Source organism: Theobroma cacao, chromosome 2 (assembly GCF_053813885.1).
Source record: "Theobroma cacao isolate CCN51 chromosome 2, ASM5381388v1, whole genome shotgun sequence".
Taxonomy (NCBI): domain Eukaryota; kingdom Viridiplantae; phylum Streptophyta; class Magnoliopsida; order Malvales; family Malvaceae; genus Theobroma; species Theobroma cacao.
The window spans coordinates 5,088,734-5,113,038 of NC_142640.1; the positions used below are offsets into that span (position 1 = coordinate 5,088,734).

Sequence of the window (24,305 nt, forward strand, 5' to 3'; positions counted from 1 at the left end):
ATAACTTTACCGTGGCTGGGTATGATTACATCACGATGGACCCACATGCTTTTTCTCCTCTTTGGCAAGTGCAGCCCATGCCGTGCAATATGTAACTTGTCGTTTTACATTTTTAAATCGTTTTTGATGTGGGTTTTTGGAGGCTGGATTGCAGAATCTAACTATTGGTCCGTCTCGACATACCTTCCCTCCTGGGTCAGGCCCGCCCAGCTTGGATGTCCGACACTTGTGCCTATCATTGTCTTTAGAGGTTTAATACAATTATATTGAATTTCAAATACTATAATACATCTTTAACGCTAATAAATTCAAACCCATAAACAAAAGAGCAGTGAGGAATGCTAATTTGGGACCGTAGCTAGACACTCACCATTCTTCATATGTCTTCAATGAAACCGATTAAGTGTGGATTAAAAGCGATTAGTGTCAACTATTAAAATTATTTACACCATTGTCACATTCATGGACCGTTTACAAAGTATCAAAACAATAATTAATAGTCACTTGCTACACCGTTGATCTTAACTATTACCAACAATATGTTACAATTTTAAATGATGTGAAATTCACATCCCAAATGCTTTATTTAAATTTTGTCCGCATAATACTTTAATTAATAAATTTAAAACAAAAAGGTGAGATATCAAAAATATTTGTCATTTTGCACTTGAATATTTATTTAAATAGTAGAATTCGAATCATCTTTTTTTAATTATAAAAAAAATTTACCATTATAAAAAATATACACAAATGATGAAAAGACATAATATATAAAAAAAATTTAAAATAAGTTTTAATTATTTTATTATATTCAATTAGGTTTTTGCATTTTAATTTTGAGCTAAAGAAGTTTTTATAATTAACGATTGATTAATTATCTTTAATTAAAACATAATTTATCATTTTACGTTATGTAATGTTAATATATTATACTTTTTACTTTCAACATTAACATAATGTATATATAAAATAACAAGTGATATTTTGATAAATAATAATTTATTAATATTAAATTACAAAAATATATTTAATATAAAATAAAAATATAAAAATGTAATTAAATATAATAAAAAAATTTAAATAATCTAATTTTTAAAAAGTATAATGTCATGATAAAAACTCTTCAAATTTGAAGTATCTTTCACAAAATTGAGAAAGAAGAAACAAAATTAAAATTCATGTGAGGATATATTTTGGAGTGTCAAGACAGTTTTTGCAATCACGTGCTGGAATTCAGAACCTGGGATAACAATATAATATTGAGGTTTATTTTTCTTAATTAGTTGCTTGTCGTGACACGGCGTCAGTCTTTTGTTTCAAGGAATCGCCGTTTTAATGGTTCAAGGAATCCTTGCTTTAAAAGCAAAGTTGGAAAGGACAGAAAGACGCCTGTATTTAACTTTAAAGGACGTTTTCTTTTAGGGTCGCTGAATAATTGGCTTCCAAAGCTTCGATCCTATTTCAACTAAGATAAAGGAGAGATAAGACTTTGGGTTCCAATGACTTGGTAACTAAGTAGATCAGTATAATCCAATAAATTTGAAATGATGCAAGCTGTCAAAATAAAGCGACAGGTAAAAGGAAATCTTTACTAATAGCGTAAAGAAATTACTATTTTTGGTTAAATTTCAATATTGAAATGATCTGCAGCATTTCCAAATATAGAGTTAAGAGAATATATATATATATATATTAATTATAAATATTAATTTTTACATGACAAGTTATTAGAGATGAAATCTCAACAGTAAAGACGTACTGTCTTACACTATTTAATCCAAATTTTTAAAGGGAGTTTTAGAAAGAAAAGAAATGGGAGATAAACTCAATGGTGGTTCCAAAAGTCAAGACGTAACCCAAGAAGCTGGTCACTTATATTAGACCAAAAAATAACAGGTAAATATTTGTAGCGTACATAAGGGACAAGGTAGTCTCCGATTCCAAACATCCCAAAACTTTGAACAAAAAGTCATTCAATTTCATCAAAATCAAACCACTCCCACTTCGAAATAAATCCTTATATTTTTTTTCTCTCTCATCACAAAATCTTGATTCCCTCTGTCTCTCTCCCTCTTCGTTTCGCGCTCTTGATGGAAGTCGCAATCTTCCATCACGAGCACAGAATTTACCCTTTCAAAACCCTAGTCTCACCCTGAACAGCAAAACCGGAGCAAAAGAAAAAGAGACCTTCCTCGCCTTCTCCAATTCGCTGCGAGTTTGGATTGGAACGGCGGCGAATTTTACAAAGGACAAGATGTTTGGCGCGTGGAATAATATAGCGAAATCGGCTGAGGCGGTGTTTTCTCGGTGGGCGGTGAAGAGGGTGTTTAAATTCTTGTTGAAAAAGAAGCTTGGGCAATTTATTTTAGGGGATATTGATTTGGACCAGCTTGATGTTCAGCTCACTGAAGGCACCATCCAGCTCTCTGATCTCGCCCTTAACGTCGATTATCTTAACCAGAAGGTACGCCGCTTTTTGCTGTGCCTTTATTTTTTTTTTTTTTGGGTTCAATTTTAAATTTACGTTTCCATGAAGCTGAAGAAGAAGTATGATTAATTATGATTAAGTCTTCAAATTCTGTGAACTTTTTATTTGAAGGGAAAAAAAGAAGAAGAAGAATATATACAATTGTCTTATGTTAATTAAGTAAATTCAATGTTTGTTTGCTTTGAACTTTCCTAAGAGCATGTACTTCGTTAGAATTCAAACTAGTGTTTATATGAGTATAGGATACAGGCATCACATCTATCTGTGGAGCGGAAAAAATCCAAAATGTAGATCAGTGGAACCAAGTACTCATGTACTTCTTTTAGATAAGAGTAGCAATGTTGTTAGAGTAGGGTTCAAGTTGTATTTTATTGCCACACGAGACTCTAGGTTGTGGCTCTAGGTTTCTGGTACGCTTTTTTGTAACCAGGGTTCTGGTAAGGATATTAGCAGAATGTTGAGGGCAATACTTTATTTTTCTTAAAAAATTTAGATTATTCAATCTGTTTTCTCATGGTTATATTGCTCCTTTTGTGTGTGATTTTCCAGTTTGGTCCAGCAGCATCTTTGGTTATAAAAGAGGGGTCCATAGGCTCTTTATTAGTTAAAATGCCTTGGAAAGGTAAAGGATGTCAAGTCGAGGTTGATGAACTTGAGCTATTGCTTGCTCCTTGTTCGAAGAATAATTTTTCAACTGCAGATGAAAATTGTAGTTCTAGTGATGATGGTAACCACTATATGCACAACGGCTTGGGGAAATTTTCAAATGACATGGCAGGAAGTGCTGGGAAGTCTGAGGATGTCCATGAAGGTGTAAAGACTATTGCAAAGATGGTAAAATGGTTTCTTACCAGTTTTAATGTAAAGATTAAAAAGTTAATTGTTGCATTTGATCCATCAATAGAGAAGGATGAAAAAGTGGGCTGCCACAGGGCTTTGGTGCTCCGGATACCAGAAACAGAATGCGGGACTTGTGTTTCAGAGGATGCTGGTTTAGCTTATGAAGCTAGAGCACAGAGTTTTCTTGGAATTAGTCAACTTATGAACTTTGTTAAATTCCAAGGAGCTGTACTTGAGATCCTTCATATGGAGGATGTTGACAATCAATCTTGCTCTCCACGCACGTCAGGAATGACTTTTTCTGGATTGTTTTCAGATTGCTTGCCTTCAAATGCTACTACTCCAATCATGTCAGGGAAAAGAGGTGGATTTTCAGGGAATTTGATGCTAAGCATTCCTTGGAAGAATGGTTCCTTGGACATTCGCAAAGTGGATGTGGATGTTTCTATTGATCCTATAGAATTAAGATTTCAACCTAGCACAATTAAATGGTTCTTACTTTCATGGGAAACTTACAAAAGTTTTGACAAAGTTGGGAGGAATATTATGCACTATGAGACAGCGGACTCTATATACTTAAATTCCAATTCTCAATTCCAATCATCTGTACCTGCTGTGACTATAATCGATAAAGTGATAGCAAATCAGGGTAGTTTTTCTGCAGATTGTACTTCCTTGCATGTGCAAGAACCTGTAGCTGAAGCTGTGCTACCTGGTTCACATCTTATACCTAATTGGGTACCAATTTCTGTTGGCAAAAGCCAGAGAGACTGTATTGGAGAAGAAGTTGATTTTGGGGCAAGGTTGGTATCACTTTATGGACAACTGAATTTTCTGTACAGTTCTTGTGAAAGGGATTAGGAACTTGCATCAGAAATTCTAGGATTCTATTTTTCCTTTATATCATATCAACAAGTGGTAAAATTATATAAAATGCCATGAAAAAAATGCAGTCCTAACATGCATGTAGTATTAACAATTCTTGTTCTACTTGTTATCTCTGTTTATTCACTCCTTTTTTTTTCCTTTGGAGTCTTATGAATTTCTAATTAGTATCTAAGCCTTAGTTCTTGACAAAAGCATTTCTAGAAATTTATAAACAAGAATGAAAAAAGTAACTTCCTTTAATGCTTCTACCTTTCAAGATCTTGTATCATAAATCTTTAATATGTATTTCGTCTTATATGTTGGCTTTCTGGCCTCTGTATAGTGTGGACCAATTTTTTGAGTGTTTGGATGGAATGAGAAGTTCACAATCAGCTTTGGGAAGCAGTGGAATGTGGAACTGGACATGTTCTGTTTTCAGTGCGATAACTGCTGCATCTAGCCTTGCATCTGGATCTTTGCATGTTCCTTCTGGTATGTGCTATGTTTTCAACTTTTGTTGTTCCTGATGGAAATTTGGTTCTTTTAGAATGAGTTGAAAGGATTTAACTCTTTAAGTAATAATTTTGTTGTAGAAAAAGAAAAAGCCAAAAAAAAAAAGCCGGCATTGTGTGCATCCATTTTTAATCAACAATGCCTGTTGATGTTTGTAAGCAAGACCGTTGATTAACATCTAGGAGATATAAGTGCACTTTGAGCATGGTTGATTTTAATGCTGCTGCTCATATATGGTCATAATTAGATCTTAAGGCTACAATCTGATCCATGTAGTTGACACCTGATGAAATTGCTATCATTGTTGTTATCTTACACGTCCTCATGAACAATTATTTCCAGTCTTTGGCAGATGTGATTTTGTTTAACATTTATTTTCCCTTGTTCCTAAACAGAACAGCAGCATGTTCTAACTAATCTTAAAGCAGCCATTGCTGGAGTTTCTATTGTGTTGTCCTTTCATGATGAAGTTTGGGATCGTTTGTCTAATCTAAATGGTGATCAAATCAATATCAGTTCCAATATTCATTATTTGGGCATGGAATGCAGGGATATCTCTCTTGTTGTGCAGGTAATATTTTACTTGGAGAATCCCCTTTTCCCTTCCCCTTCTATTATTGAAACATATTTTTTATGTTTGTTCTTCACAATATATCTACACTAACTTGAAACATGCATAAGGTAAACAGGTATGTCCTCAAGAAATGATTTTTGAAGGAGTAGTGAAGCATGTTGAAGCTGCTGATTATTTGTGCTGTAAGAAGGATGGGGGGCATTGTGGCAAGAACATTGACAGTCGAACTTGTTCAATCAGAAATCTGCAAGCTGAAGTTCAGCGTGCTCTCCCTCTGTTTTCCTCATCTGCTGGAGATCGATCATCTGATGAATTTGATGGGTTTGTTTCTGCTGATTTTCCATTCATAGGCAAGGGTGATCTGGTCAAAATTATGTTGTTTACAACTTCTGGTGCCACTCATTACCAATGTACTGTGAGTTCTAGTTCATCGGATAGTAGTTTTTCAGGGCCAACATCGTTCTCCTTGAAACTTCCACCTCTTATCTTTTGGTTTAACTTCAGCTTGATAAAGACTTTGTCAGATCTCTTGAAGGAAGTTGGAAAATCTGGTGAAATGGGTAGTAATAGTGAGAAGCTCTCATCTGATCATTGCCATGAGAAGTGTGAATCATCTCATCGGCATGTGAAAAGAGGTTCTGGCCCTAGCATTAAAACCTTGTCTTCTGCAGAAACTTTGCGAGGTAACATATCAATCCCCAATGCAAGAGTAATTCTGTGTTTCCCTTTTAAAAGTGGTAAAGATGATGGAGGATACTCTTCATGGAATCAATTTATTATTCTTGATATTTCTTCACCATCAACATTGAAGGATGGAATGCAAGATGATAGTCCACATTTTGATGGAAGTTTGCAAAAGCGGTTTACTTCATCTACCACATGTTCTTTGCACTTGAATATTGGTAATCTTTGCTTTTATTTGGTTACATCTACTCTTAAAAACGGTATTGGAATTGACCATGGTGGTATGCAGAATCATAAATTTTCTGCTCAAAAGATTTTGTCTGTCAGCAATAGGATTGGGTGTTTTTCTGTCATTAGTCTGTATTGGCAGAAAGGTGATGTGACTGGCCCTTGGATAGCTGAGAGAGCCAAGTTCTTAGCAACTCTAGAAGAAAACAGGAGCGGAAATAAATGCATGGGGAAAGGTTATGAGTTTGCAACTGTTACTACTACTGTGAAAGATCTGGATGATGTAAGTTCTCAAATCCGACAGGAGATAATTTTCAGCTCTGCATTTTTTATTCACATTCATCTGTTTCCTGTTATAGTTGATCTAGACAGTTCTCAATATAGTGGCGTATATAACCTTTTAAACCAGATGATTACTGGATTATCATGTTTCTTCCATGATGCAACCTGTAGCAAGGAAGAGCATTCCATGTCGCAAACTTCAGTTCTACTGGAATGTGATTCTATAGAAATTTTGATCAGACCAGATGCTATTGAAAATGCAAAAGGTCTAATGCAGAGTGAGCTTCCAGGATCATGGGGTTGTCTGAAACTGAAAATTCAGAAAGCTGATTTGCTGTCTGTCTCAAATATTGGGGGTATTACGTGTTCCAGTTTCCTATGGTTAACCCACAGTGAAGGTACATTATGGGGTTCAGTCTCTGGGGTTCAAGATCAGGAGTTTCTTTTAATCTCATGTAGCAACTCAACAATGAAACGCGGTGATGGAGGAGGTTCCAATGCTTTATCATCTAGGTTGGCTGGTTCAGATATTGTACACTTCTGGGAGCCAGAGAGGTGCCAAGATTTTACATCTATAACTGTGAGATGCAGCACAATTGTTGCGGTGGGTGGTCGTTTGGATTGGATGGACGTGATATCCTCCTTTTTTAGTTTGCCTTCGATGGACTCTGAACAATCGGTTGATAATGGTTTACAGAAAAGAGACTTGGACACACCCTTTCGCAGAGTTTCTTTTGTTCTTAAATTGGTTGATGTTGCCTTGAGTTATGAGCCGCACTTAAAGAATTTGGCTTTTCATAATGGAGTTCTTGCTTCAGAGTCTGCTTCTTTAAATGCCAGAGAAGACTTGTCCGAACCCTATGTAGCTTGCCTCTTAGCTGCATCTTCCTTCAGTCTTTCGAATTCAGTCCTGGCAGATTCCATGTATAGTGAATATAATATTAGAGTACAAGATCTGGGTCTTCTTCTTCGTGCAGTCTCAGAGTGTGACAAACTTGGGGGTACTTACAGTGTTGATCAACTTAATCAGTGTGGTTATGTTAAAGTTGCTCGGGAGGCACTTATTGAAGCTGTTGTGAAAACTAACTGTAACAATGGCCTTCTCTGGGAGGTAGGATGTTCTAAATCTCAAATTTATGTGGAAACCTGCCACGATACCACATCTGGTTTGATTCGCTTGGCTGCTCAACTCCAACAGTTATTTGCGCCTGATCTGGAGGAATCAATTGTCCACTTACAAACACGGTGGAATAATTTTCAGCAGGCACAACAGAGGAATGATGAGAAAAGTAGTGTCTTAAGTTGTGACTCTGGCCCATCAACTTCTCAAATTCATACTTCTGATGTAGATATAGAGAGTAAATGTGGGGTGATTGGCTTGATGGATGAGATATGTGAAGATGCATTTTACTTGGATGGAAATAAGACCTTCCAGTTTAATTCTTCTGAGTCTCAATTTCACCTTCCCCTTGAGGAAAGTGTTGCTGAAGAGGCTTGTAGCTTAAGTTTTGAAAATGCTGAGATGTTTTCTCATGATCTACTTGCGAATGTGGTAGGTCTTGAAAGTAGTCAAACTTCCATTTTACCAAAAGGTTGTACCCCAGAATTCATAGAAAATTACTGCTTATCTGACTTACGCCCCCTTACAGAGTTATCTACCAGAATAAAATCATCAAATGAGGTCCTTAAATACAAATCCATACTTGTGGGGGAGGGAGATCTTGAAAGGGAGAATTATGGGTGGTATAACAATGCTTGTTTAAGAATTGTAGAAAACCACATTTCAGAACCAAGTGAGCAAGCTGGTTTGAAACAAATTGTGGAAGGCAAGCTTTCATATGGTGACTATAGTTTACCTGATGATAAGGTCAATGTCATAGGACGTGTACTCCTTAAGAACATTAGTGTTAGATGGAGAGTGTATGCTGGCTCTGACTGGCGTGAAACTAGAAAAGATAATAAGCAGTCCAAAAGTATACATGGAAGGGATACAACTGTATGTCTAGAGCTTGCAGTATCTGGGATCAGATTTCAATATGACGTTTTTCCAGCAGGTGGAATATCTGTGTCCAAGCTTTCTCTTTCAGTCCATGATTTTCATCTTTATGACGAGAGCACAAATGCACCATGGAAACTGGTATGTAAATTACCATTATACTTTGAGTAATTGACTTTACCTGCCTTACATGAACAAAATTTTGAACTTTTCTTATCCTTGTTTAACTTGTAGGTGCTAGGATACTATGATTCGAAAGGTCATCCTAGAGAATCCTCTTCAAAGGCATTCAAACTGGACCTAGAAGCTGTCAGACCAGATCCTTTTACCCCTCTTGAGGAGTACCGGTATACTTACTGCTTTACTTATAATTTTGAATGAGCACTGAATCTTTTCTCTGATGTTGCATTGAGGAAACTTATGTGTAAGCCTTTCCATGAAACACACTGCCATATGCATGTCCTAAATAAATTATCATTTAGTTGATCACTGTTCAATTGGTGAGGACTCGTTTTCTAGTTGAATTGGACACTTTACTTTTCATAGTTTCAGGTTTTGGGCTGGTCTGTCCCTCATGGGTCCATCACCGTCTGCTTAGAGTTTCAGATGCTGATCTGATAGTAACCTTAGTGACAGCCTTCTTTGTTATCACTTATTAGACCCTCAATTACTTATCATAGTATTACAACAATGGAAGAAAAAGAATTGAAAATCACTTTATTAGTCAACATATCTACGAAGTAGCGTTTTAATTCTATGTGCTGTATTCTTCTAATGGAGCCTTGCTTTGCTAATTATTTTTGTAATAATTTCTAAAAGACAAGAATTTGTGTTATGAACATGGTATAGGCTGCCACCACAGGCTTGACCATAATTTATTATTGTGTTAGATGCAATTCATAACAGAAGCAAATGTTAGAACCACAGTTTGTTGTCACCATTATTCTGCTTGTTTTATTTCTGTTTCTGAATCTATCCATTCGCTTCTGATGAACCAATTTGATTGCTTTGCTTTTTGTTTTCTTTCAGGTTACGCATTGCTTTCCTTCCTATGCTATTACATCTTCATCAAAGCCAACTTGATTTTCTCATCAGCTTTTTTGGTGAAAGAAGCTCATCAATTGACCAGTCTACAGGTTGTCCTCAAGATCCTGATCTGTTGGTAAGGAAGAGCGATAATCTTGCTGGGCATGGCATTGCAAATGAAGCTTTGCTCCCTTATTTTCAGGCAAGTGTGGATGAATTCATATTTTTATTAAACTGGCAAATTCTTGCTTCACTTTTAAATTGGATTTTCATTATGAGTCCTTTTGTGTGTGTTGGCACCTTAGTGGCTGATGTAGCAAAAGAACATGTGATTAGAATGTATCAACATTAATTATGATATGATTCTAGTTATGGTAGGAGAGGTTGGCAAGACAAAATTTTTTTTCTTTATTCTATCTTTTATCCCTTTGGCATTATTTGTGTTATTCTGATGCCTTGTGTCGTTTTTGATGAGTAATTGAATGATCCAACTTGGGATTTGGGCTAATCTGTGAGATAATTTTGCTGGTTAATCTATGGGTACTGTAACTTTTTTTGCTTTTTTTTTTTTTTTGGGGGGGGGGGGGGGGGGCGGGGGGCGTTGTGTGTGTGTGTGTGGGGTGGGAAGGAGGTTGTGATTGTTATGGGTAGGTGGTCGGGTATTGGTTGGATTTTTTTATTTTATCTACTTATTTACTGAATACTGATTAAACAAAATTTTTTTCAGAAGTTTGATATATGGCCTTTTCTTGTTCGAGTTGACTATACTCCCCACCATGTTGATCTGGCTGCACTGAAAGGTGGAAAATATGTGGAACTTGTAAACATTGTTCCTTGGAAGGTGAACTGTTTCTTCCTTTTGCCACTTTTTTTGGGATGCCGTTATGTATTTTCCAGTTTTACATTTGATGCTGTGACTGTTTATTGGTTTTGTTATGTTTTATTTTGGCTTTTTAATTTTTGAATAGTTCACATCTTAATTAAACTATTAGTGAAGCAGGACAATATTTCGATTTTACACTCTATATATGCTGGCTATGCGTGATTTCCATGGCATTTTCATTAAGGAGAAAGGATCTATAAAATGTCCTATTCTAGTTTGTTACTGTTCCAAACACATGCTGGACCTCCTGTTTATGTGAGCTTTTACTGCTCTTTTATTTTCCTATCAACAATATACATTAATATCACCAAAAATTCTTTTAAATTTCTTCTTTTTTTGTTGCGACTTAAAAGACTGTTGTAGAGTGTGCTTTCTTCCTAGCATTATTAATGATGCTCCACTTCCCTCAAGTCGAAAATTTATTTGCAAAGATTAAGCTTTATCTGTGTTGATTTGAATTTTACTGCTGTTGCTAATTGCATTCTCATGTTTTTTAGTTTTCTCTTTGCTAATATAACCATAATGATACAATTTTTGCTTTGAACTTATACCTGCCGCACCTCTTATTAACTAAAAATTAGTCCTCTCTCTCTCTCTCTCTGCCCTCATAAATGTACATTAACCTTCAACTGTGTGATTGCAAAGAGATGTTATGTGTTTGACTTGTCACTATCATACTGAAATAAAGTTTTGATGCAGGGAGTTGAGCTAGAACTTAAACACGTTCATGCTGTTGGTTTATATGGTTGGGGCAGCGTATGTGAAACAATTATGGGGGAGTGGCTGGAGGATATTTCTCAAAATCAGGTTTTACCAGCCTTCTGAGTGTTTATTGAGAGTATCAATTTTGTTGGTCTTCTTGCAAATATTTTATTCATAATATGCCCTTTCTTTTTCATAACATAGATTCATAAAGTACTGCGTGGCCTTCCTACCATCCGATCCTTGGTTGCTGTTGGTGCTGGTGCTGCAAAGCTTGTTTCCTTGCCACTTGAGAACTACAGGAAAGATCAGAGGGTACTGAAGGGAATGCAAAGAGGTAGGTTGTATCAAGCAAGATTTTTCATTTAGAATTTGGATTCGCCTTGTGTGCAATCTAAGATTTGCTTTTCAGGTACAATTGCATTCCTCCGAAGTATATCAATTGAAGCTGTTGGACTCGGTGTGCATTTGGCAGCAGGGACTCGTGATTTTCTGCTTCAAGCTGAGTATATGTTCACAAGCACCTCTCCTCCTGTATCATGGCCTTCACAAGGCAAGACGAAGACAAATGTGAGACATAATCAACCTCAAGATGCCCAACAAGGAATTCAACAGGTAAGGATTCCTTACCTGAAAAGGAATTCATTACCTGAAAATGGCATTTTCAACAGATAAACTGGTTCCTCCTTGTTAATGTTGGTACATATGTTTTCTAGAAGAATTAAACATGTCTTTTCCAGTATTAAGTATGGGTAACAAAAACATGTATGTATATGCTTTATGCAAATTATATTTCAAAGAAGGTTTTGATGGTTTAAATTTGGCAGGCTTATGAGAGCATCAGTGATGGCTTAGAAAAATCCGCCTCTGCTTTGGTTCAGACACCTCTGAAAAAATACCAACGTGGAGCCAGTGCTAGTTCTGCATTGGCAACTGCTGTTCGGGCAGTTCCTGCAGCTGCTATAGCTCCAGCTTCTGCTTGTGCAAGTGCAGTACACTGTGCTCTCCTCGGACTCAGAAACAGGTATTTTATCAATGATCTAGGATTAGGTCAAAGGAGCCATGGCTCTCTCCCAGCCACCCCCTTTGACTTTCTTGATTAATTTACGAATTTATTAGACTAGGATTTTCAAGATATGAAGCTTTCAAAATATTTTTTATGATTTATTACCTTAATTTGAAGTTTTGAACTCCTTACTGATCTAAACTATCTTTTATGCTGCTTTTTTATGGATTTGATGACTGAAAGACATAGAATTTAAACTAGAAATGAGCCCACGAGATGCTATAGTTTCATTTTTTATATATTAAAATAGGTAATTATTATATTAATTTTAATACTTTGTGGTTCATTGAAAGTTTTGATATTCTATTTTAACACAATTAAATTTTATCAATTGTGATTGTGCATTTAGGAGATAAATTGTTATTAAAGGTTTTTTGGAGATAATTAAAATTTCATTTATATAAGAAAGTAAGGAGATGGCTTATTACAAAGATTGTTATTGAAATTACAGTGTGTAAAGTGACCTGTAATAAAATCAGGACTATAATTATAACTTGCAAGAATCTATGCTACATGTGGGGACTAACCTTAATAAGCATCTTCCTGTATATGGAAGCGTTGATTAATTGAGCAGCAATTTATCAGTATATTTGCTTTGGCTCGCCATGATTCAAACCCAATTCTGCCTTCTTTTATCATTTATTCGTTGTCTTCTTTTTAAGTTTTTCTGACAAATGAGTTCTAAGTAACATTCTAAATCTGGAATGAACAACTAATGGTGCTGTCCTTGCTTGCAGCCTTGATCCTGAACGCAAGAAAGAGTCGATGGAGAAATATTTTGGTCCCACTCTGCCACATGATCAAAACTGATCGTGTACCCAATAGTATAAAAATTCTGGTATTTTACCCGTACTTGCATCTACAGTGGAAATTTATTTTTGGCTTATCCATTGTGCATCAGAAGAAATTTTGCAGTTTCTTGTTTTTGTCTTCTTGTTGGTACACAGGAGTATTGTGATTGACTGAAGAGTGTTCTTACCTCAACGACAAAGGGGATTGTCATTTAGCTCTATTTTGCCTGGCTAGAGTTCCTCTTTTCATGTAAGTTGAACCTTTTAAAGTTTTTTTTACCGTAGAACAAAAAGTATGCATTTTCTTTGGTGTTGAAACAGCTTCAGTAAACGTTTTATTGTAATTGTATTTTGTTGTGAACATGCTATTGTAAGCATTTATGGTACACTGCTTCTAAGGTAAATGTCCATTGAGGCATGTGGCAGTCACAAATCAAGTTCTGTCCAGACCTGATATCGAACAATACCTTGTTAGCTGGATTTACTTGACAGTTTCCATAAAATGCGCTGTCTGAATTTTGAATCTACTGTATTTTCTGGTTGCAGGTGTACAGTTAATGAAGCCATCACACTGATTCTTTCCCGTCGGAGACGGATGAGGTGGTAAATTTTGTACAAAATGTAAATATGTATATTGGTAATTTATGAGCCAGAGTTATTAGCTTTTAGCGACACAGATGAAGTCTTGTAATCATAGGCTTTCCCACTGAAAATAGTGAGTTGTACAGTGTTAATTCTTTTCCAGCTTCAGGCAACTGTGCATATTGCTTCAGCTTGTTGTACATAAATTCTTTGTCATATTTGTTATTGAAAAAGAAATGGGGAAATAGGAAAATCCATTTCCTCTGTCAAAGCCGCCTTCTTCTTCATCTGTTTTTGTTTTCCCATAAATTATGGCTGGAGCCACCTTTCACTGTATTTTAAAACGGGAAACAGGCCTACTTTGTCTTATTTGAGACAAGAAAAAAGAAACGAGAGGGTAAAGAGGCAGAAAGGTTCAACTACATCCACCGGTAGACATGAACTGAAAAATGAGAAATGGAGAAACAAAGCAATAGACGACGTGGATCTTCTTATGTAGAGATCTTTAACTGCTGACATTTATACAGAACCAGAAGGAAAAAAGGACAAAACGCTAGTCTACTTCTTCTTCCTGGGAAACTCAGTAGGGGACAGGGTGTTTCTTCACACTAAACTGAAAAAACAAAAAAATAAAATAAAAATGAAGCCAAGGGAAACAAAAGAAGTAAAAGAGAAGGAGAAGTCTCTTCTGAAGACTAAATTTGCCAGGATTTTTCTCTTTCAAAGGCCCAATCTTCCTCTTTTATGTTGTTACCCTATACAGTTAGCAAAGGAAATTTTCCCATCCCCTTAAATTTGCCAATCACATCATCTGTGCTTGTCCACTACACTCGTATGCCTCTTCCCTGTGATAATTAAACCAAGAAAAAGAAAATAGAAAAACACATCTTTGAGACTTTCCCAACTGCAGCAAAAAAGGGGAGATGTACACTACTGTATTGTAATTCTCTCCTACTGCTACTTCATTTAGTAGAACAAAAAAAAAAAAAAAAACAAAAAAGAGATAAGGAAGTATAATCTCACCTATGGTTTGTTTGCTGACAAGATCTTCATGGTAGACAAACGTAGGACTAATTTTGTCTTCAACTACTTTCTCAAGAATTGGGTCATTCCTATTCCCTTTTTGAGATGCAACGTTAGTCCTTTTGAGCCCCAACCTCTCTTTCCACCAGCCCGAACCCTTGTGCAACCTTGGGAGTGAGTCCTGGAACTCATCATCTACAAGCAGTGTATCTCGCAAAGTCAGCTTTCTCCCTTGGTCAGTCCCGATATTATCTTTCGAGGGCAGCAACATGCCCTTGAAGAAGATCTCATCTGCTGGTATCATGGCATAGTTTTTGACAGAGAATTCGAAGTCTGAAGAGACTGGAGCTTCCCTATAGTTGCTCTCATATTTGAGACCTTGATGAGGGTCTGCAAAATCATTGGAGAAGGAGATTCTTGGGTCCATAGTGGGACTGAAGAGACCTTGCTGCTGCTGTTCATTGTTGAACATCTTTAGGCATGCTTTACATATTCACAGCACAACCTCCAAATTAAAAACTTAAAAAGTTGTTCCTTCTCTCGCAGTTTTTAGAATCCACATGCAGATGTTTGCTTTTATATTGTGCTTTCTAGACATCTCATGTTACTTAGATTTGTCACCTAGTGATTAACTAATTTGGGCAAACCCTTTTCCTCCTAAAAATAACTTTGCATTTGTTTTTTAACGGCTGTGCAAATGTAAGCTGGCAAAGCCTACATAGACCCCAAAGGCCTAATTGTTTATCACTATCCCACTAGCTTGGGTGTGGCCAACTCATGATTCTTTTTCACAAAAAGAAAAACGACCAGACAAAACCAAGATGGTCCCAATGATTATTGAAACTCTATCAAACTGATGATATGTACACAGTTTCTAAACTGCCTGATTTTGTCAGTATAAAAAGAGTTACTCTCAATCTAAAGTCGGTTGAATTCTAAATTCTAGCATCTTCATGATTGGGTTAGGATCAAACTAAGTCATCTCAGATTTATCCATGGAAACAAAAGTTTTTTCTTATTTAACTAATGATTTTTACTTACATGTTGGTGGACTTTGTACATGTTGTTTCTATGGCTGGTTTCCCATGTTAGGGCTGCTATATTTTAAGTTCATTTGTTCTTCATTTCCATCCATCTTACAGTGTTGAGAAGTTTTTCAAAGACGCCCATGTGGACCTTAGCTGGTGTGATCTTTGAGCGTAAAGATTAAGTAGATATAAAGTTTCTCAACTCTTACCTACACAACAAAACCAGAAAACTTTAATTTAGTCCTCTGTTTGACCATCAATAATTTGTGAAGATGAATGACATTTTCGTTTTGGCCCTCTATTGACCTTCCACATGCTTCATTCATTCTCATCGAAATGGAATTTTCCCCCATTGATTCCCCCAAATGGGAATTTGACAAGTGTTCGGTTCCCAATTTGATGCTTCAAGAGTGAGAGAAACTATGGATTAGCTAGAGACAATGTGCCAACTTCATGGATTAGTAGAGAAAATGCTGGTCTAATTGGCAGTATGTCTGCTTTTGGTCTCCCACTTCGCTAGCAAACTTGTCTTTTTGTACTCTTAATCTAAGAAGAATCTATCTTATATTTCGTGTTCAATACAAGGCTCTGTTTCCAATGTTGCATCTCGGAGAGAACCTCTACTTTCTTATTCAGGTGCTTTGAATGTAGACTACATTATGGTAAGTTTTGCTTTGTATTGTACCAAAATAAACCACGCACTAATCTTGGCCTTTAGTAAAAAAGCCAGAAGAGGTATAATGAGAAGTAAGGAGCATGCTTTGATTTGATTTCCCATGTTTTTGTCTTAATGTTGTTTAGAATAAGTTTTAGCTTAGTGAGGGCACAAACAGCTCAAAATCCTGCCTTTTTAGTGAATGAAAATCACCATAGCCCATCTGTCTATGACTGCACTTTACTTCCATTTCCAGAGGGAAGGGAGGGGAGGCAATAATTTATAATGCTCTATATAGGCTGCCAAAAGCTTCATTGAAAATCATCATCATGTTCTACAGAAGCAGGGGATGATCTTTTCAGGGGTAATTGATTTCCAAGAGAAAGTTCACCCTTTATTGTCTCATGAAGTTCACCTCTCAGGGAACTTCTCATTGATTTCACAATTTGCCCTTGGAAAGGGGTGGAGGAAGTAACGGGTGTTACCCTCAAAGAATTTTGATTTCGAGTGGAAGAAACAGAATTTAATAGGTTGTGATGTTTGGACAAAAAGCTTGACTTAGAATCCAGGTTTTGATTGGCGGCCTTCTGGATCTTAGTTCCTTCTCTTTTGAGCACGTTTGCCTTTCCAATATTTTGGCTCTTATTTCCTTCCTTTTCCTGCATCCTTGGGTTTACCTTCGATTCAATAGGAACAAGCTTCCCATCTACTTGATTTGTGAAGACGAATGTGACCTACAACATGAAGTTAGCACTCGCATTACAAATTTTATACTAAATGAACAAATTTCACAAGAGGAAGCTCATTCTTCAAATGCTTCAGACCATTAATTTGCATAGACTTGCAGCATAGTTTAGGGTTGTATGACAACATAAAACTTCTTGGTTTTGGATGCAAAATGAGGCTTTTTTGATATTCCAGTTCTCTGTTTCTTCTGAATATGTAATGTGGAAAAAGTAAAATGGCAAGTATAATATAAAAGTGCCAAACAGTCAAAAGATTTAGAAAGAAAAAAGAAACTGGAAAATTCCTTCTCATCTTTCACAAGAAAACATTTAATATAGAGCATATCTTTTCAAATAATATAAAACACTTCTAAAAGTATTTTTCATACATACGTATATGTATGTATGTATGTATGTATGTATGTATGTATGTATGTATGTATGAGGGAGAGAATAAGCATTTCTGCACTGTAAACTGTTCACCGTCAGGTTAGACTTTAAATTAAGACATGCTCCATTTAGGTTTCCAGTAATCTGTGCAGTTGTTCTATGATTGGCAGTCAAAGATACGTGATTGGAGAGAAATAACAACCCTTAGATCCAAAAATGTTTTAGCACAATAAACCTCATCAGTCAACAGAAAAAATGACACTTCATAAAAATTGGCATACCTCATCACCAGCTGAAGCTTGAAGAATAGCATCAGGAACTGATTCTGAGCGAAAATGATGCCCCCAACTAACTAAATCCTCTTCTAAGGGAGTTCCCACCTGAAAACCATACCCAAGAAGATAAACAGAATCAAACATATTAGAAGGAAATAAGGCACCAGTATATTCACTAACTCAATAATAGCCAAACCTGTTTTTCTGAGCTCTTTAACTTATCCAAACACCCAGCTAATCCTGCAAATCCACCTATGTCAAAAACCTCTTGATCAGATGCAGAACTTCCATTTTTTGAGTCGTATTGTTCCTGCTCTCCTATGTTCTCAGGGCCAGTATCATAATTTTCACAACGGTTGCAATTCATCTTTTCATGAATTTCAGACCTGCGTAGTTTATGAGATACATGGTCATGTTACACAAGCATGAAGATGGACTGGGGATTGCTCCAGCTAAATACATTGTAATCAATTGTTCAAAGATAAAGTGAACTGGAACAGCATAGCTATGTACAAGTGAAATAAGAAGTGGCATGCTTGATAAAACCAGCAAAACTAATTTACTTTTTGTCCATGTTACTACGTAAGCCATGGCCATGCTCGACTTGCTGCCAAAGACAACGCAACAATTTTCATTTTGATTTCTTTATTCCTGTGGTAATTTGTAGCCTTTAGTAACAAAGAGACTATTGTCTGAGCTAATGTCATGTCTTGTTGCTGAAAGTTAAGAGGCTCACAAGATGCTTATGCTCTTAGTTCATATTATTTGATAACAAAATACCCACAGTTTGTGTAACCTCACACTCTTTCAGGTTCACTACTGAAGATGTTACCCTAATCCTGATAAATAAAAAAACAATATTATGTAATGCATTTAATAGTATATTACAAATTAGGGAAACACAATACCTCACATTATCATAAAATGTGAAAAGGTCACGTAAATCTTCTGTTGAGAAAAAGTTTCCCTGCAATCAAAAACAGTTGGTACATGATGAACTAAGATCAAGTTTCAACAAAAAGCATGAAAAACCAACAAATAGGAACCTGTGCCATAAGGCTGTCCACTTGCTCCTGCTGGATAACTTTTTGAAGCCCTTCCTTTGACATTTGACGCTGGTACACCTACAGAAATATAAATATGCCCTCTCATTCCAACTATATATATATTGGAAGTTTTATTATGCAAAAACTGATTTATATTCAGTTAAATTGACATCAAAACCTTTTCTTCAATTGTTCCAGTACTTAGGAATCTGTAGATGTAAACTCTCTTTTTTTGCCCATCTCTCCAAACCCTTGCAGCAGCCTAATTTATGTTTGCAAATAGTCAGATATTGGGTCAAACGACAAGTTCCTACTTCTTTAGTGACTTTAGAAATAATCAGAGCTTAGAAAAGATATTACTTGCTTATCATTAGCAGGGTTCCAATCAGGGTCAAACAAGACAAGCCGGTTACCACCTATCAAATTGAGACCACAACCACCAGCCTTGCTACTTAATAGAAACACAAACTCATCCTGCAAAATGTTGAATCAATCTGGATTATGAGTATAAGCCCTCCAGCAAAACTATGAACTAGAGAAGCCTTATCCACAAATGTATTCATGTAAGAAATATCATACCTTGGTTGGGTCATTAAAACGATTAACTAGTTTCTGCCTTTTGCTAATTGATGTGGTTCCATCAAGCCTCAAGTATGGATATCTTCTTTCACGACACAATTGAGCAAATAGGTCCAGCGTCTGATGCACAATAAATTCATTTTCGCCAAAAAATTAACTAGATGATGATTTATCCCCAGAAAATCTATTTAATGCTCAACATAAACGTTGATGCAGGTTGCAATAGGAACAGAAGTGGTCCATGAAAAAGTGGTGTTTCCCCATGAGCAAGTTTGACAAACATGAATGTTTTGCTCATTTATGATGTTCTATATGATTCAAATAAAAAAAAAATTGCTCTATACAACTGAACCACATTTTTTAGCCATTTAAATTGACCTGTGTATAGTTTGAGACAAGAACAATGCGGTCATCAGTTCTCTGACGTAGATGAGCCAGCAATCGGGCTAATACATGCATTTTCCCAGACAGTTCAACCCAAGCCCCATCACCACCAGTCCATGATCCAGATCTAAGAATCAAAGGAGAAAAAAAATCATATGAGACCTTAGACTATTGACATGAAGCATAAAAATAACAGAAAAGCGAGAAGCCTACCTTCCTGAGAACATTTCTGGTGGGAAAAAGCGCATACAGTCCTCAAATCCTGTAGTTCCTGGACTTCCACTTCTTATAGTATCATAAATGAGCTACATAAAGAAATATCATCCATGAAAATAAAGTGATTTTCTGAATGTTAGAAATAGAAGAGAAATCAAATAGAGAGGTAAACAAGAGAAGTCAAATAAAACAAATGCCTGTGCATCCAGGTCAATGTGAAATGTTGAACGCAGAAAAGGACATCATGTCGAATATGGAATGCTAAATGGAACAAAAAAAAACACCAAAGAAAAGGACATCGTGTCCTCACAATAAGTACGAAACTCAATTTTCACTAAGAAACATGTCCAGAAATCTGTTTTTCCCCGAAACTATAGTACCTTTGGATGATTGCATAGCTTCTTAAGAGCTGTAATATAAGCCAATATCTTTGATTGCTTTGCTTCTTCAGTGATGGCTCGTTTAACCTGTGTTCAAGAGGGACAATATAACAATTATTTCCAGTCTAGACATGGTGCATATTCAGGTGGTTCACAGTAAATCAATAAAAAATAAACCTACATTTTTGGAGTGTATAAAATGGTTGTATAACTCGGACTGTAGAGGAGTCAACTTGCAGCAAACTACTTCAACTATCTGAAAGAAAAACAAAAATGTCCAACAGGGAAAATTCAGATAAGCCATTAAATATTTATATTTTAAATAATAAGGCTTTAGTAAAAGATTAAAAAAAATGTAAGAGGATGGTGGTATGTAAAAAATTGACAAGAAAGTCAACATAAAGGCCATACTTTTGGAGGCAGATGATTTGATAGCAACACATTAGTCCTCCTCAATATGAACTGCAATAGTGTATACTTTTAGTCAATTGTGAAAAACACAGGAAGCAGTTATTTGAAAAGAATTACAGTCATCATCAGTACAAAAAGTGACTTATTTCAGGAAGAGAGAAACTACTGGTCTACTAAATAATTGTCAAATACCAGTGAAAATGCCAATATAATCCTCAAGAAACTCTCTTCAATTGCCCTATTGTTCAAGATAATAATAATGAACTTAAATCACCTGATTCACTTTTGCACTTAATTCTGAAGAGCGTTCTGAAGCTAGCATCTTCTCTTCTTCGCTAGCAGTTGGTTCTCTTCCACAAATAATCGGTGCCTTCATTATTCGTATGCATTAGAGTATATAAAACAAACAAGCACATGTCCATAGAGTGAAAAAAAAGAAAGAAAAGGAAAGAACAGGAATAATTATGTGGTCACCAATAATACAACTTAGTATACATTCCTAACAGATTTATAATCTCTAATTCTTTATTTTTTTTGAAAAGCCTAATTTAAATATGTATAGATTAGTTTAACAAGACACTATAATGGTTTCCACCATGATACTATATCCTTCATACTTTAGGATAGACAGTATGAGTTTTCAATTCAAATACATAACTTGAAAGGTGATTTTGGAGTTAAAATACTAAACATCTTGAACTCGCCCAGAGACATAAATTTCCATGTGCTCTTTGCATTTCATATTTAACCTCTAAACTACAATGTCAAGGGATCAGCATACCTCATAGTAGCGACGAAAGTATGCAACATCACCCAAAATCCCTTGATTAGTGAAGTTGACCATTGCAAAGAACTCTTCAAGGTCATTCTGTTTGGATACAAAAGGAGGGGGAATTTATATGTTAGGAAGACAAACTGAAGTCCATAAAGCATATTAAAAATCATATGCAAATGTCTATACCTGCATGGGAGTTCCAGATAACAGAATCCGGCGCTTACATGAGAGAGCAGCCAATGCCTAGTCCAGAGACATATTCATGGACATTGTTAGAAAAGTAACAAATAAAATGACTTTTTATATGTTTGGATGGTCAAAAAGAATTAGCTAGCTAGCTGCTTTAGTGGGGGATATTCCCTTTAATGTACCTTTGGTAGCAGACTTGTGCTGCCTTTTTTGGACATTGGAAAAATTCAATTCAATTATCCAAAAAAAAAAAAAAAACAAACAGACAGACAAGATGACATCTACCAAGCACGAATAGAAGAGAAAGGCATTTCTTCAGAAACATACCCGGTTTGTTATTGTCTGGTCATTTTTCAGCCTGTGAGCCTCATCACAAATGAGAAGATCACAAGACTCACTTTGGCAAAATTTTGATGAATGCATCCTAAATGTCTCATATGAAACAATCAATACCTGGAAAGGATTGATTAGATTAATAAATATTTTCAAAAATATTACCATATCAATCATTGAGTACAAAGATTACCTGTAAAGAGCTGCAGGGACTTGTGAAGCTGTCAATTCCACAGACAACATCATCTCTGCTGCTTTCACAGAGAGCTATAAGCTGAACTCTTTCTCCAACCCACTTATTGATTTCTGCCTCCCAGTTACTGACAAGACTGGTTGGGGTGACAATAATGGCCTTCTTAACCATAGGCTTCCCATCAAAACCTTGACGTAGAAGAGTATATAGTAAAGCGATTGACTGCAATGTCTTTCCCAAACTGCAAATATGAAAGTTATGTAACTAACATAAAGAGCAAAACAACTGAGGTCACAAACTCAGTGTGCAGGAATTTACCCTGAAGGGATAAGATGTTTACCCCATATCATCAGCAAGAATGCATCCATATATATTAGCAGCACTATATAACCCGGAAACACATTCAAACATGAACTGAACCCCTTCTCTGCATACAAAGTGAAAATCTCATGTCACCAATTACAAAAAGTAAGAAGAGATAAATCCATAATCTAAACACCAGAGTCTATAACTGTTAACATGCTCATTCTAAATCTAATGTCTTGCCTGTCAATGACCACAACGATACCCAAATCAAATCCATATAGAGACAGGTAGCAATGTGTCCCAATTGGCTATTAACTACTATAGTTTAGAACTGAACGTGTTCATTTCTGAATTCCATCTACATGACACATGCATGCACACACAAACTTACAAATATAAACACATAAAAATAACGTACATAAACACATCCTGCATACACCAAAATTGAACTGCAGGATTCTCACTGATGAACAATACCTTTGATGGGGTCGAAGAAAACGAACAAGCAAGGGATCAACTGCTATTGGCACTAAGTTGTTGGGTCCATCTTCAGATTCTTCAGGTTGCCACAATACCAGAGGATCAACACCAGGTGGCAGAGTCACAATTTCTTCCACAACATCAGTCCCATCTGTTCTATTTACATCCAGCCGATTGGTTATTGCTACTAACGCTGGCCTTGAAGAGCCCCAAGGAACAAACCGCTTCCGGGCCCAAAGACGACGTGCAAGCTGTTCATTCCCATTACCGTAGCCGTTAGAACATGGGAGCTTGAATGGTTTCCTACAAACTGCTGCTCCTTCTGTCACTGAAAGAACTCGCGGAAGCAGCGGTTGTCTCCTCACAATAAGGTTGCCCCTAATAAATCATTACCTTAGAATTCAATTTCACAAAACTGAAGAAAGTTTCCATTAAATTATTTGACTATATCGATATTCTGGGTGTCACACACCATAAACGATATCAAAAGAATAATAAAAGAATTATTGCATAAACAAATTTACCCTAGATCAGACATTATTTTCATTTCAAACTTATAGGAAACCAAAAACGAAACCCTAGATTAATTTAAAAGGAAAATTTTCTCTGGTCACTCGAGTTCTTCGTTTTTCTATTAGAGGTTAGGTATTTGATTTTGGAAATGAAGAGTACCTTAGCAAAGCATCGACGTTTTTAGATTTGAGATCTTGATCGGACGGTGGATGGTGAGCGGTGGATTGTCCACCGTCACCGTCGTCGTCATGATCGTTCGCTTCTTCTTCTTCTTCTTGACGATCAACGGTGTATTCGTCGCTTGAATAGCTCGGGTCGGAATCGGAGAAAATTTCTTCCTCCTCTTCTTCCTCCATTGATGACGTGGATTGTGTTTCTCTCGCCATATTTGCGGTGTAAGAAAGAGGGGAGAGAGAAGGAGGGCTTTTTGAAAATCACGAAATTTGGCGGTAAAATGAAATGAATGAAAGGTTGGACTTGGATCTGGAAAGATTGCGGTATTGGGCAGGGTGCGGGAGGACTAGGGCCTTGGTGACTATGGTTCAGTTTGGTTCATAATCCCACAAAGCTCAATCCATTATTAATAAAATTGTATTAAAAATATAAAGTCTATATTTGATGCATTAACATATCATAAATAATGTCATTTTATTAAAAAATAATTTTTCAATTTTTAAAATCTTAAAAATATATATTATTAAATTTTAAAAATAATAAAATATATTTTTTTTATCTTTCTCTTTTTCTTTTCCACCGTTATAATCTTTTAAAAAAAACTATTTTTTTTAATTTAATTTGGAGAGTGACCAATTTCTTTCTTTTTTTTTTTTAAAAGATAATAATAAGAGTAATCAATTATCAAATTGAAAGAATTCTAAAAGG

The 24,305-nt window shown here is 36.0% G+C and overlaps 3 protein-coding genes across 4 annotated transcripts; 1 reads left to right on the forward strand and 2 right to left on the reverse strand.

The window, feature by feature from the left end:
* Positions 1-1,939: 1,939 nt before the first annotated feature.
* Positions 1,940-13,793, forward strand: LOC18607920 (autophagy 2). Its single transcript, XM_018115624.2, has 15 exons — positions 1,940-2,464; positions 3,038-4,131; positions 4,539-4,687; positions 5,104-5,279; positions 5,398-8,613; positions 8,707-8,819; positions 9,502-9,700; positions 10,226-10,339; positions 11,081-11,188; positions 11,288-11,420; positions 11,496-11,698; positions 11,911-12,107; positions 12,887-12,987; positions 13,097-13,190; positions 13,487-13,793. Exons 1-13 carry the CDS (start codon positions 2,255-2,257, stop codon positions 12,957-12,959), a joined length of 5,985 nt encoding a protein of 1,994 aa, XP_017971113.2. The 5' UTR covers positions 1,940-2,254; the 3' UTR covers positions 12,960-12,987; positions 13,097-13,190; positions 13,487-13,793.
* A 143-nt stretch (positions 13,794-13,936) lies between these two features.
* Positions 13,937-15,170, reverse strand: LOC18607921 (uncharacterized). 2 transcript variants are annotated; one of them, XM_018115625.2, is made up of 2 exons: positions 14,546-15,170; positions 13,937-14,135 (listed from the first exon to the last, which is right to left on the reverse strand). In XM_018115625.2, exons 1-2 carry the CDS (start codon positions 15,015-15,017, stop codon positions 14,131-14,133), a joined length of 477 nt encoding a protein of 158 aa, XP_017971114.2. In that variant the 5' UTR covers positions 15,018-15,170; the 3' UTR covers positions 13,937-14,130. The 2 variants fall into 2 exon arrangements, with proteins under 2 accessions (XP_017971114.2, XP_007042403.3); XM_007042341.3 differs by having other exon boundaries at positions 13,937-14,367; positions 14,546-15,167.
* A 1,334-nt stretch (positions 15,171-16,504) lies between these two features.
* RAD54 (DNA repair/recombination protein) lies at positions 16,505-23,920 on the reverse strand. Its single transcript, XM_007042342.3, has 21 exons — positions 23,583-23,920; positions 22,908-23,288; positions 22,465-22,551; positions 22,125-22,365; positions 21,926-22,051; positions 21,596-21,652; positions 21,416-21,502; positions 20,909-21,004; positions 20,635-20,685; positions 20,405-20,479; positions 20,224-20,310; positions 19,841-19,932; positions 19,622-19,754; positions 19,244-19,363; positions 19,025-19,138; positions 18,843-18,926; positions 18,665-18,742; positions 18,527-18,585; positions 17,815-18,004; positions 17,625-17,723; positions 16,505-16,962 (listed from the first exon to the last, which is right to left on the reverse strand). Exons 1-21 carry the CDS (start codon positions 23,807-23,809, stop codon positions 16,540-16,542), a joined length of 2,907 nt encoding a protein of 968 aa, XP_007042404.3. The 5' UTR covers positions 23,810-23,920; the 3' UTR covers positions 16,505-16,539.
* Between the last annotated feature and the right edge of the window lie 385 nt (positions 23,921-24,305).

Bases quoted from the DNA above. Each gene is read 5' to 3' on its own strand.
- LOC18607921 (XM_007042341.3), bottom strand. From the start codon at position 15,017: ATGTTCAACAATGAACAGCAGCAGCAAGGTCTCTTCAGTCCCACTATG. The intron at 14,368-14,545 runs GTGAGATTATAC...TAATTATCACAG, and splicing joins TGTCAGCAAACAAACCATAG to GGAAGAGGCATACGAGTGTA.
- LOC18607920 (XM_018115624.2), top strand. From the start codon at position 2,255: ATGTTTGGCGCGTGGAATAATATAGCGAAATCGGCTGAGGCGGTGTTT. The intron at 4,688-5,103 runs GTATGTGCTATG...GTTCCTAAACAG, and splicing joins ATCTTTGCATGTTCCTTCTG to AACAGCAGCATGTTCTAACT. The intron at 9,701-10,225 runs GCAAGTGTGGAT...AATTTTTTTCAG, and splicing joins CTTTGCTCCCTTATTTTCAG to AAGTTTGATATATGGCCTTT.
- RAD54 (XM_007042342.3), bottom strand. From the start codon at position 23,809: ATGGCGAGAGAAACACAATCCACGTCATCAATGGAGGAAGAAGAGGAG. The intron at 21,503-21,595 runs GTATAGACATTT...GTATCCAAACAG, and splicing joins TATCTGGAACTCCCATGCAG to AATGACCTTGAAGAGTTCTT. The intron at 18,927-19,024 runs GTAATATCTTTT...AACATAAATTAG, and splicing joins ACCCTGCTAATGATAAGCAA to GCTGCTGCAAGGGTTTGGAG.